The 13,429-nt window shown below is 34.9% G+C and overlaps 1 protein-coding gene across 1 annotated transcript in view; it reads left to right on the forward strand.

Moving 5' to 3' along the window:
• The window catches only part of LOC128242210 (uncharacterized), a 57,624-nt gene that overhangs the window by 28,722 nt on the left and 15,473 nt on the right, over positions 1-13,429 (forward strand). The window contains exon 5 of the mRNA XM_052959293.1: positions 11,107-11,253. Within this exon, the coding sequence (XP_052815253.1) occupies positions 11,107-11,253 (147 nt within the window). The remainder of the gene's footprint in view (positions 1-11,106; positions 11,254-13,429) is intronic.

A 13,429-nucleotide genomic window follows, 5' to 3' on the forward strand; every position in this document is an offset into this window, starting at 1 on the left:
GACAAATCATCATACAAATAAACCCTGACATTATTACTAGATCCACCGTGAGTACGCATAACCATTCAGCATCATCGAATCCGCTTTGATATCCAATCAACTTTGGCAATGGCAATAGTTTATGGAAACATGTTCATTTTGTCAGGAGAGAGGAGAAACAAGCAAAGCTTGAAGCTCGAAATAGGGAGGTGTTTGATTAATCCAAGAGGATGGGAAAGGCAGTAATTGAATAATGAAATGGACGTGTACTTATTTGGAATGGCTAATTGCCAGATGACTCTCCTCCATTCTTAAAGGCACTTACTTCCGAATAGGATCGTCTGTTAGTCGATTAAATGCAGGGAAAAGTAATCTCCCAGAACAGAGATATTTCTTGGGAAATTTAATTGGTTTCTGCTGTAAATACGTGGGATTCGGGTTTTTTAGATGCACTTTTCTTCACAGTGAAAGTATTATGGTGCACAAGTGGCAGTTTTTATTTTAGAGTGTATTTGAACAAAGCAAAATTAGAATTAATATTTAGATTTGCCTGATTTGCATTTAATGATAACTTAAAAACATTAATAGAATTTGATGTAAACTTGATCACATACTAGGCTTTCTATGGTAGATTTTTCGGATGCAGTACGTTATAAGTCCATACATTGAATGCCTATAAAATATCAGAATTCCTTTTGTATTAATGAGATTAGAAAAAAAGATATGAAAAAACCCTGACACAATTTGTTTACCATTTCTTGAGACATTTTAAAGCTGCTCTCTCACAGATTGACCATTATGACAATTTGTTCTATGTTTTTGTATTGGAATGAACCATTTTGGGGTAAATGTCTGGAAACCAGTGATAGAAGACAGCTGACAAAAGATCAGCATGCCGTTTTTCATATTTATGTTTGAAAATTCATGTTTTATGGCTAAATGCGTTACAAACCCTTTAAGGAAAGTGAAATGTTGCTAAGTTTTCCAAACAATTGAGGTCTGGGCCAGTATTCAATATTGATCTTATTCTTATCCTCAGCCATGCCTCAGTGATTCCATTCAGCCTATTTGTCAGCTAAATATATAGACCAATCAAAACCGTCACTTATTTTCTAATCTTAAATTTAAATTCAATCTAAGTCACTTATTGCATACGGCCCCTGTTCTATTGTGAGATCCTATGTGACTGAATTAATGGCATTGATCACAAAATTAGCTGATAATGTGAGACAAAAACTAAAAAAAAATCATAACTGTAAATATGTGAGAGTGCAGCTTTAAACAGAAAAAACTTGATGCTGTGTTTTGTACCAAAAAGTGTTCATTTGAGATGCCATGTTCAAGTCAAAAAGCTAATTGTTTGATTGTTTCCAGCTAGCTATGCTCTTATTAACTGATTATAAAGCTGTTTCCAGGTACCATTAGCTTGATTATAACATATTGTTTCGCTGTGCGAGATTACATAAGGAGGGCGGAACACTGGAGGCATTTATGGGAGTCATTTGACCCTTTTACCCTTTGACTTTGGTGAGGTGTTGAAACATTTGGAGCAGTTTATGTTTCAGGGAGTTCATGTTTCTTAAAGAGTATTTTTAATGTTGGGGGAAGTTATTTGCAGTAGACAGAAAGAACATGTTTAAGATCAGAACAATTCTTTTTTTACAAATACTGATTTATTTAAGCTCCCATGTGTGGAGAAAGCTATTAACTGGTATTAATCACACTGGGTAGAGACCAAAATGGGAGTCGATTTTGAGAAGAAAACATCACCCTGGTTGGGCTTGAAACAACAACCTCTTGGGTGAGAGGCAGACACCTTAATCACTAGACCACTTTCACCCTGGTTCGTCTCAAATCAACAACCTCTTTAGTGGGACTCGGACACCTTGACTACTAGACCACTCTAAGCCTGGTTTGACCCGAACCTGAACAGCCTCATTGGTGAGAGGTGGACACCTTAACCAGAAAACCACACACTGGTCGGGCTCGAATCAACAACCTCTTGGGTGGAACCGCAGACACCTTGACTACTAGACCACTCTCAGCCTGGTTTGACCCGAACCTGAACAACCTCATTGGTGAGAGGTGGACACCTTAACCAGAAAACCACACACTGGTCGGGCTCGAATCAACAACACTCATCCTGGTTGGGCTTAGACAAACAACCTCTTGGGTGAGAAGCGATCACATTAACTACTAGACAGCTCTCACCCTGGTTGGGCTAAGACCAACTGTGAACCTCTTGGGTGAGAAGCGGTCACATTAACCACTAGACCACTCTCACCCTGGTTGGACTCAGTCAAACAACCTCTAGGGTCAGGCAGACATCTTAACGTATAGACCTCTCTCACCCTGGTTGGGCTCAAACCCACAACTTCTTGGGTGAGAGGTGGACACCTTATCCACTACACCACTTTCAAAGTATAAAACTTTGACTTACTGTCTTAAGAATTATTTTTTTACAGAATCAATAAAAATAAAGTTCCTGAACTTTTATTATGCTAGCATAATTACTTAAAACTCAACTGAAGACAAATTAATTCCATGGCACCATGTTTTTTTCATTGTACACATTTTATGGTCCAGAATCATTGTGATTTTTATATCTTCTAAAGAAAACCTTTGTGTCTTAAGATTGATATAAATATTTTGTAGCAGATTGTTAACTTCAGTGCCAGCTGTTATATTTATATCAATTATTTTGTCTTGAAACAATAGCTCAGAAACCACTAACTTTGGCATGACAGTGAAAGCATGTTTAGGTATGGAGGAAAAAATCAAATCATCATCATCACATAAATTCACCTGTCACAAAAAGTTACTCTGCTATCATGGTTTGATGCATTGAAACAATAGAATTAATGGTTTGTAAGCATAAAAAACTATCACAATATGTTACCCATTTCCTGGGGAAAATGGCAGAATATAAAATAAAATAAATGCTCTGCAGGAAAAGAGAGCATTTTAGGGTTAAAACAATTTTGCTGTTTGGCACATGAAAATATAAACAGTCAAAGATAAATATTAATTGAATGTCAGAGATGTAAAAATGTTTCTGATGGAACAAAGCTACTAGGGCTTTCCGAGGTAAAAAAGGTAGACATTTCCACCAAATGTTGCAAACACTTCAATGTGTTCTTGCATGTGGTAGGATTCTGTCAGGTTTTGATGAAGTTTTGCAAAATCTTCTATGCTATTGATTACATTCTTCTACACATACCATTCTTGCAAAGCTACAAAAGACAGGTGCCGACTATGATTTTCTTTATTCAATTTCATAATTTCACCATTTCAACTTCACGATGTCATGAATTCAGCTTCATGTTTGCACTAATTCATGATTGCATTAGTTTATTGTTTCATGATTTCAACTTCACAAATTCATTATTTCAGAATGTTGTCTTTACAATTTAACAAATGTTCAAGTCAGGAATTAACTATTTCACAATTTCAATTTAAGGGAAATCATGGAATTCTGAAGGTGAAATTGTAAATTTGTGAAGTTAAAATTGTGAAATAGTTAATCCTATGAAAGTACTGTAAAACGGATGGTTGTTGTGAGGTCGGAATTTTCTGTATTTTAATTTCCATCATCAATACAAATAATTTCTATCATCAGTACAAATTCCTGATTTTTGTTTTTATACCCCCGACAAACTAAGTTTGGAGGGGGTATATTGGAGTCACCCTGTGGTCGGTCAGTATATCGGTTTGTCGGTCGGTCCATTGCAATTTACCTTGTCTGGAGCATAACTTAAAAACTACTGGATTGAATTGGATTAAACTTCATACAATGATGGAGCATAATGAGAGGAAGTGCAGTGTACAATAACCATAACTCTATTCTTGCTTATTACTGAGTTATTGCTCTTTGTTACTTTTTCTTGTCCGGAGTATAACTTGAAAAGTACTGGATGGAATTCATTGGAACTTCATACAATGGTAAAGCACAATGAGAGGAAGTGCAGTGTTCAAGAACCATAACTCTACTTTAGCTAATTACAGAGTTACTGCCCTTTGTTACTTCTTTCTTGTCCGGAGCATATCTTGAAAACTATTGGATGAAATTTAATAAAACTTCATACAGTGATAGATCATAATGAGAGGAAGTGAAGTGAACAGGAACTGCAATTCTATTTCAGCTAATTACAGAGTTACTGCCCTTTGTTACATTTTCTTATCCGGAGCATAACTTAAAAAACTATTGGATGGAATTTCATAAAACTTCATACAGTGATAGCACAATGAGAGGAAGTGCAGTGCACAAGAACCATAACTCTATTTCAACTAATTACTGCCCTTTGTTACTTTTTCTTTTTGGAGCATAACTTGAAAACTATTGGATGGAATTTAATAAAACTTCATACAGTGATAGATCATAATGAGAGGGAGTGCAGTGAACAGGAACCGCAATTTTATTTCAGCTAGTTACAGAGTTACTGCCCTTTGTTTCTTTTTCTTTTTTGGAGCATAACTTGAGAACAATTGGATGGAATTTCATAAAACTTCATACAGTGATAGATCATAATGAGAGGGAGTGCAGTGTACAGGAACCACAATTCTATTTCAGCTAGTTACAGAGTTACTGCTCTTTGTTACTTTTTCTTGTCCGAAGCATAACTCGAAAACTATTGGATGGAATTTCATAAAACTTCATACAGTGATAGATCATAATGAGAGGGAATGCAGTGTACAGGAACTGCAATTCATTTCACCTAATTACAGAGTTACTACCCTTTGTTACTTTTCTTGTCCGGGGCATAACTTGAAAACTACTAGATGGAATTTAATAAAACTTCATACAGTGATAGATCATAATGAGAAGGAATGCAGTGTACAGGAACCGCAATTCTATTTTGGCTAATTACAGAGTTACTGCCCTTTGTTACTTTTTCTTGTCCAGAGCATAACTTGAAAACTATTGGATGGAATTTAATAAAACTTCATACAGTGATAGATCATAATGAGAGGGAGTGCAGTGTACAGGAACTGCAATTCTATTTCAGCCAATTACAGAGTTACTGCCCTTTGTTACTTTTTCTTGTCGGGAGCATTACTTGAAAACTATTGGATGGAATTTAATAAAACTTCATACAGTGATAGATCATAATGAGAGGGAGTGTAGTGTACATGAACCGCAATTCTATTTCAGCTAGTTACAGAGTTACTGCCCTTTGTTACTTTTTCTTTCCGGAGCATAACTTGAAAACTATTGGATGGAATTTAATAAAACTTCATACAGTGATAGATCATAATGAGAGGAAGTGTCGTGTACAGGAACCGCAATTCTATTTCAGCCAATTGCAAAGTTACTGCCCTTTGTTACTTTTTTCTTGTCTGGAGCATAACTTGAAAACTACCGCATAGAATGTAATAAAACTTTATACAATGGTACAGCACAATGAGATGGAGTGAATCATTACACTATTTTAGCAAATTACAGAGTTATTGCCTTTTTCTGTGTTTTTTTGTCAAACTTTTGTCCGGACAATAACTTGAAAACTGCTAAATGGAATTTCATAAAACTTTATACAATGATGAATCATAATGAGAGGCGGCGTTCGGGGGTATTAATCAAAGTGCTGTAAAATGGATAGATTTTGTGGTGGTCCGAGTTTTGTGTAATTTTTTACCATTTAGACAAAGTACTGTAAAATTGATAGATTTTGTGGTGGTCATAAGTAAATAAAGAATTACTATTGTGGATGAAAGAATAGAAAAGGTTTTCGCCCATCAAAAAAACACTGTAATTGTTAAGAACGACAATAATTGATATTCCAAGAAAATATATCCTTGGAAAATGTAATTAACTACAGTAATATTTTTCCAGCAAAACATTAGGAGACAAAATATGGGGTTTGGAATTGTGGGGTAGCATTCGGAGGGGGGGGGGGGGATTGAAGCTGATGATAATGAGGGGGGTATTAAACAGTGGTGGTTAGGTTGACATAGGATTGATTGAGGGGGTGGGGTGAAAATGGCAGACCAGTCCAATACATCAGATTCATGACAGGAAAATTGTGTCAATGTTATGTCAGGAAAGTTGAATACCCATACGAATAGAATGAAATAAAGGCACGTAATTTTATAGTTGTTTTCTTATTCTGTAGATATAACACAAATAATGAAGCTGAGAGGGAATAAAATGCCTGCAAATTATATTTTGTAGAACCTGCTAAGAAGATTGTTTAATTTAATTAACCCAAAAGAATTATTTAACAACCATTTTAATGCTTAGAGCAATGTTCTTGCCATAACACTGTAGATCAAATTTCTGAGCACTGTTTTATGTTGACTTTATGGGATTTTTTGCAGTACGGGGCTTATAAGCTACTAAAGCAGTTCAGGGAGTGGATATTAAAAACACATTAGGTATCTTTTGATGTGCGTAATTCTGGTGGGTGTTGATTCTTTTTGATGGTTTTCTTTTCATCAAGCTTTTAGGCACTCATTTTGTTACATGACTTGAGAACCGCCCTGGTGGGTATGTTTAATATGAACACTGGTATTTTCTGATTTTTTAAGGCCAAAAAGATTTTTTTAGGGTAACATCCTTTTCAAGATCGTTATTGTCATTGTTGGAGAATGGTGTTAAATTTATCTTCTGTATAAGTTTTAAAGGTTTAAAAAAAAATAATACCTGTATATAAAAAAAAATTCCAATTGACTAAAAAATTGTAGAGTTGGCGCCTATTTATAGGTATTGTCAGGTGACCCGAAAACCAATTGTTGTTTATTTAGGCCTTTCTTCAAGTCCACACAACTAGTAATGTCTTAATAAAATAATATACCTCACTCCATTTATTTTCTTTATAATATGAAGTTAACATCAGTAACAAACAATTTCCACTGTTTCCCCGCACTGTTACCCATTAGCCCACTGTTACCCGCTAGCGCACTGTTACCTGCTGTCGTCATAGTACGATGCGATACGAAGTTAACCTTGCTTCTATCGTTTTGTCTGTGCCGTTTCGCGCTCTGTTTATATTTTAGTTGTAGACGAAAATTGCGAAGTAAATTATTTACTTTGATTAGTACTAAACCTATTTTTAAAGATAGAAATGAAGTAAGATTTTTTTGGTATGATAAAGTGAACCCTTCTAGACCCTATAGTTTATAAACAATACATAAGTCTAGATATTAAGAAAGGATATAAAAAATTCACTGTTGGATGATTTGTATTTTGGCATATCTTTGTTGTCTGATAGCTCTGGATGAAAGCCACCTTGACTTTAACCTACAGACCGGATGTAGACAGATGATATTGTCAAAATTGCAGAAATTATCAATAATGATTTATATTATCTTTTTAAAGCCTCAATCTCTGCTATGGCCAGTGTAATTATTTTTGTTTATATTAACCAATAAAGAAATATATAACAGGTCCAGTCAAGTCTCTTGACAAAAATGGTAAAGAGTTGTATTAAAGTATCTTCATACGATCTTAAACACTGACTATAAAAAATCAAATGTTGTCAACTTCTGTTTTAATGTTGACAAATTCTGGGGCTATAATTGCCTATGTTTTTATGTTACATAAAACCATCAAAAAACATCTGCCTGCCATGTTGCAGTGCTTATAAGGTGTCTGACTGCAGATCCAGAGTACCTGGGTTTTAATCCTGGTGTTGTCTGTTTCCCTAATGATGAAATCTCGAACCCTTGTTATAGAGTCACATGGGGTCAAAATTAAATCAAGTAACAGGTCAAATCTTAGAAAAACCTTCGGAACACACAAGAGGCATTATATTTGGTCAACTGTTCATCATATTTAATCAAAATATGTTCCTTGATGAACTCTAGGACATTTTTAATACTTGACCATATGAGATCAAAAACTTGGTCACTAGGTCAAATTTTAGAATTTTTGTCTGAAATCATCTTGGTAATGATTGTTTAGGTTATGTTTAAAATTGAACAGAATTTTACTCTGTGAAATATCACCACATATTGAAAAAGGGTCACATGTGGTCAAAAAGTAGGTCACGAGGTCAAAAATCTTGGGAACATAATTATTGCTTGAGGCAATATATCTGGTCGAATATTTATGAAAGTTCATCAGAATGTTTTCCATAGAATAATATTTTATTAATTTGAAACAGGGTCACATGAGGTAAGAAACTAGGTCACTAGGTTTAATATTCGCAAAAACCATGTCCGGAACCAAATATTGGTATTGATTGGTCAGGCTTTGCTCAAGTTGTAGTCAGAATGTTTCTCTTGATGAAATCTTGGTAGGCTTAAAAAGTGGGTCATATGGGGTCAAAATTAGGTCATTGGTCATTTTTTTAGAAATCTTTGTAACAAACAGAGGCAATTTATCTGCTCCATCTTCATGAAACTATATCAAAATATTTGCCTCAATGAAATATTGGACTTCGAAACTAGGTCATATGAGGTCAAAATCAAGGTCACTAGATCAAAACTTTGTAAAAAAATTGTGAAACTTCCATTCCATCTTATTTGCCCATCTCATTTTTTTCTTATTTTTGTTCCTTTTTGTTTTTTTAATCATATAATCAATCTCAAATGCCTAAAGAGTCCAAAGGATGTATGACATGAATGTTATCAAAGCTAAAAAAATAATAATTATAACCACAATTTTTTCATATGATTAATTTTCTCAGACAATATGGATACCACACTTATATCTCTTTCATGTACCTTTAAGATCCTTCTCATCCCATGCCAATGGTTAATGTATGTATTTCTACAATCTGTTACAGATCCGTCAAAACATTTTAAAAGCAAATTATTCTGAGAAGATTAAATGCCAAGAAGTCTGATAACAAAGAAATTAGCAGCGTTTCTTTAGCTTGTCAGATGTCAGGGATTTTAGTCTTGTGTATATTAAACTCTCTGACATCCTGGAAGAAAAACAAACATACATTTCCTAAAATGTTCTATACTTGTCCAGTTGTTTGCTATGATTTAACACACATACTTTTTCTGTACTTCCTCTTTTAGTGGTTTGTAACCTTTGAACTTCAGACTTTTAGGTTGTCCGGTTAGTGCACCCACTTCTCACCTAGGCGACACGGGTTCAATATGGCCTGGACGTATGTGAGTTTGGTTTGTGGTCACCAAGCCGGACAAGTGGGTTTCCTTTGGATACTCTGGTGTCTTCACACCACAAGACCACAATTACGCGTAACATTGTGCCAACATATTGTTTTTTAATGTTCCCCTGTAGGCGGAAGTGCGTTTTTAGTACCTTGATGTACTTGATTATAATATTATGCGAATTGTTTATAAAAGACCAGTTGACCCCTGCAGGGTTGAGCATGCTTTTCTCTGAAGGGATCTGTTGGGCTTGTTGGTCCCGCATGTTACAAATGGTGGCAGTGGTGGGATGAAGACAACTGCCGGACCAGAGTTGCCTTACCCATGCGTTTCCCAGGCCAAGACTCAGGATGAGATTTCTCGGAGGGGAAAGTAATGTAACATTCCGCTGTAGACGGAAGTGCGTCCGTAGTGCATTGATGTACTTGATTATATGCAAATCAGCATATCTTGTTCTCCCTGTGGATGGAGAATATGTGTAGATAAAAGACCAGTCTACCTCTTCAGGGTTGAGCATGCTTTTCTCTAAAGGGATCTGTTGGCCTTGCTGGTCTTGGGTGTTACAGATGTTATAACTTGTTTAACAATTGTTGTAAAACAAAATTAAACTTTTGGGAAAATATCATCACAGCATGATCAAAAGAATCCCCTGATCACAATATTTAGTTGCAATGCAAAAATTAGAGGAGTTATCTTGTATGCAAAAGATATTTAAAATTTTCATTCATTTTCAAAGATAAAAGCGTGAGATTGTAAATGTGTTTATCAAACTCAGATATTATTTTATTGACAGTTTTGAATAATAAAGATAATTTGCTGTATGGAAATTTCTGTAACAGATGAAATGGACAAAAATCGTGAAATACAATGTGATAAATTCATGGGAAATGATATCTCCAAAAACAGTAATTGCTCATAAAATAGTGGCATTAATATTGAGGCCGAAAGAAAGATATTGTTTCAGTTTTGGTTTTACTGATGTATGACCTTGGAATAGAATGTTATTGTTTCTTTAAATTTGCTCTGGTCTAATTGAGCATTATGTTTAGAAACCTTTTAAAATATATATATATTTGATTTAGATATTATTCTGGATCCACACTATGTAACTGCAAATTTTTTATCAGCTACCATGAAACAACCATTTCATTTTTTAGGCCTTGTATTATTTTCCAGCTTTGGAATAAAACACAGCTGTCACTTTGCAACAGTTACTAGATTTTATGACCAGGAAATATTGAATGAAATACATAATTTATTGATGATTCATGTTAGATTTAATATCTTTATAATGAAAGATGTGACATTTTTCAAAATGTATTATATCTTAACTAGTGATGTTCCGATGATCGATTATAAACGAAAATCGATTGGTTGGGCCTGAAATCGGCGACAATCTATAGTATTTCGTTATAATCGATTATCGAAAAGAAAAAAAAAGAAAAAAAAAGAAATAAATTAGTAAGCGTTCAAATGTTATCTTTAACAAAATGGCTGATGAAAGCCACAATGAGTAAGAAAATGAACTATTTTTTATACAACAACACTTAATAACTTCAATCATAGACATAAGGTATATGCATATAATGATTAAGAGGTTAATACTGTACATGAATAAAACTACAACTCAGGTACTATCTAGTATTTTAAAAACCAATTGTACTATCGTTAATCGGTTACTTGAGTGGAACCGATCATCGATAGTAAAATTGCAACTGATTCCCAACACTAATCTTAACGGTTTAGATCGATTTTGAGCTCACCAGATATCATCACTTATGTTCACCCCGAAGGTGGGCATATTCAAATCACACCATCCGTCTGACCTTGCGTCTGTCCGGTTTACAGTGTTCGGGATGTAACTATGCCATGCAGATAGGGATTTTAAAATATATGTTCGGTACATACAGACAATGTGTGGCGTGGCCCTGACCCCTCTCTCAGAATAATGGAAACACTGCTATAGACATACGTTACCCCTAACACATGACCTATTCTGCAATTTTATTAGCTGAAACTATAAGGGCCATATTCTACTAATACTTTATCATTTTCTATTTTCAGATTTCAGTAAAGTGCAATCTTGTGGCTCAGCATTTCAATGTGATAACCATAAATGTATAGAACCTGATCTGACGTGTGATCGGGTTGACCACTGCGGGGATTACAGCGATGAAAGTGCAGAGGGTCCCGCGCAGTGTGGAGTTAAAAGTATGTGACAGCTTTGAAGAATATGAATATTTTTTCAGAAAAAAAAAACTTCAACAAAGAAAAATGTTGCATTTGTTATAACGGTTAACTTTAGTCATATTGAGGTGATTATAATTATTATACTTAACTAACAGGTTTAGACCTGGGTGCATCTGGCTCTAGCCCCTCTACAATTCTTCAAGTTTACCTTTTTTGTCACGTCTGAGACACATGGTGGAAAAAATGCACTCGAATGTTCTCTTTCAGACTAAAATGGCTAAATCTTCTCTTGGGAACAACCTCAAGCCCATATGAACTCAATTAAACCCTGTAATGCTCCCTTTCATTTTTTTTAGTTGTGCTCCAAATCCTGAACCCACTCTTGTAGTGAAACAATTGACATGCGCCCTTAGAAAAGCATGGGGAAAAAGTTGTTTTAACTCGTAAGTTTATAAAAGAAATAAGTTAAGGTATTTTCATAGCCTTAGATCAGTTGTCAGCAATGGCTGAGATGGCTTTGTCCTTGACAACCTTAAGCCTAGGCATAAAGGGCTAGTATTCAATAAAGGTCATATCCTTAAACAAACATCAGTTACAGTCGAACCCTGTTGGCTCGAACTCTAAGTGAGCGAAGAAAATACCTGGAGCCTCGGAAAATTTGAGCCATTACGTAGTGGAAATGCTTACTCTCAGTATATAAATAGAGATCAGTCCTTTACATTCAGATCAAGCCAACGAGGAATTTGAGCAAAGTCAGTTCGAGCCAACTGGGTATGACTGTATTTAATTTAGCTTATTGGTCAGTTAAATCTACAGGCTAATCAAATCACTTAGCTTCTTATCTTAAATGTAAGTTCAATCTATTAAGCTAGTTTTTGAATATGGTCACAGAACTTCAAAAAAAGTTCAAGGTCTAAAAATATACATGTTACCAGTGATAATATGTGAATGTAAAGCAAGACCAAAACTATAAATCCTGTTTTCATTATTGGCAACTCCTTTCCCTTGATTGATAGAGAAAAATGGTCGAAACCGTCTTCCCCTTCTGCTGCTCTTGTTCTGGTTGCCATGGATGCTTCTTATAATTTTTGGTTGATACTAATAAAAATTGCTCAATTGTAAAGACAGCTAATACTGTGGTCTATTTTGAGAGGCCATGAGAAAGTACCCCTTGTGGGGATCGAACCCACAACCTCTTGGGTGGGAGATGGAGACTTATACCCTCTTGTTATTTTTAAGAGGATAATAATGATATTTCCAATGAATCTTTATACTACAGCATTTTTGCTCCTCCAGAAGTTGGGGAAGAGTTTCAGGTGTGTAACATTTAAAACAGATCATGTCTCTCAAATCTCCTATCCTGCTAATCTTGATGGGATCTCCCTGGGCGCAGGTTCTCCCGACAATTTCCGAGGCTAGGGTTCATCAGCATTGAAACACTTTACATCTATCAAAATATGCTGGTTGAATACCGATAAAAGACAAGTAGCACGGAGGGAGATTTGTGCTCAAGTTTTTTGTCTGCAGGGTTTTTTGCCTCTACGGTGATGAAATATACAGACATTATAAAGTAAAGAATTGGAAGATTTTTGAGTGTTGACATGGGAACTTGTTATGATAATTGATTTACATCCCTAAGGTTTTTGTAAGATTTTCCAGAATGTTCATTCATGACTTCATTCATATTTACCAAGTGGAGAGAAAATGTCCTAGTAATTGACTCAAACGGGCTTATTGAACCGTTTTAACTGTATACATTCAACATTATAATTAACAGAATCGCTGTATAAAAGAACCATTATTTCCTTGTGATATAACTTTTGCAGTGTTGTTTTGTAATCTTGTTTATTGTCAGTATTAACAAATGTAGAATCTTTCTATTTCTAATTTAAATCAATAAAAAGTATCTAATTTCAGCTAGCGCCGATAATTATAGCCAATTGCAACCAATTTCTGTTGTCAACTTTTTGCACGAATGTATGTAATAACAAAGTATTATATTGTTGATATTAAGATGTTTCTTGATATTCCATACATGATTAGCTACTCAGTCTTTGGGCAAAAGAATGCTATTTTACAGTATTTATAATTACATCTATAAAACGCAACACAATGTTACAACCAGTTCTCAATGTAAAGGATATTAACTCTTAGGAAAAGTGTGAAAATTATAAACAGTTAATGAAAAAACTCACAC

The sequence above is a fragment of the Mya arenaria genome, chromosome 8, assembly GCF_026914265.1.
Source record: "Mya arenaria isolate MELC-2E11 chromosome 8, ASM2691426v1".
Taxonomy (NCBI): Eukaryota; Metazoa; Mollusca; class Bivalvia; order Myida; family Myidae; genus Mya; species Mya arenaria.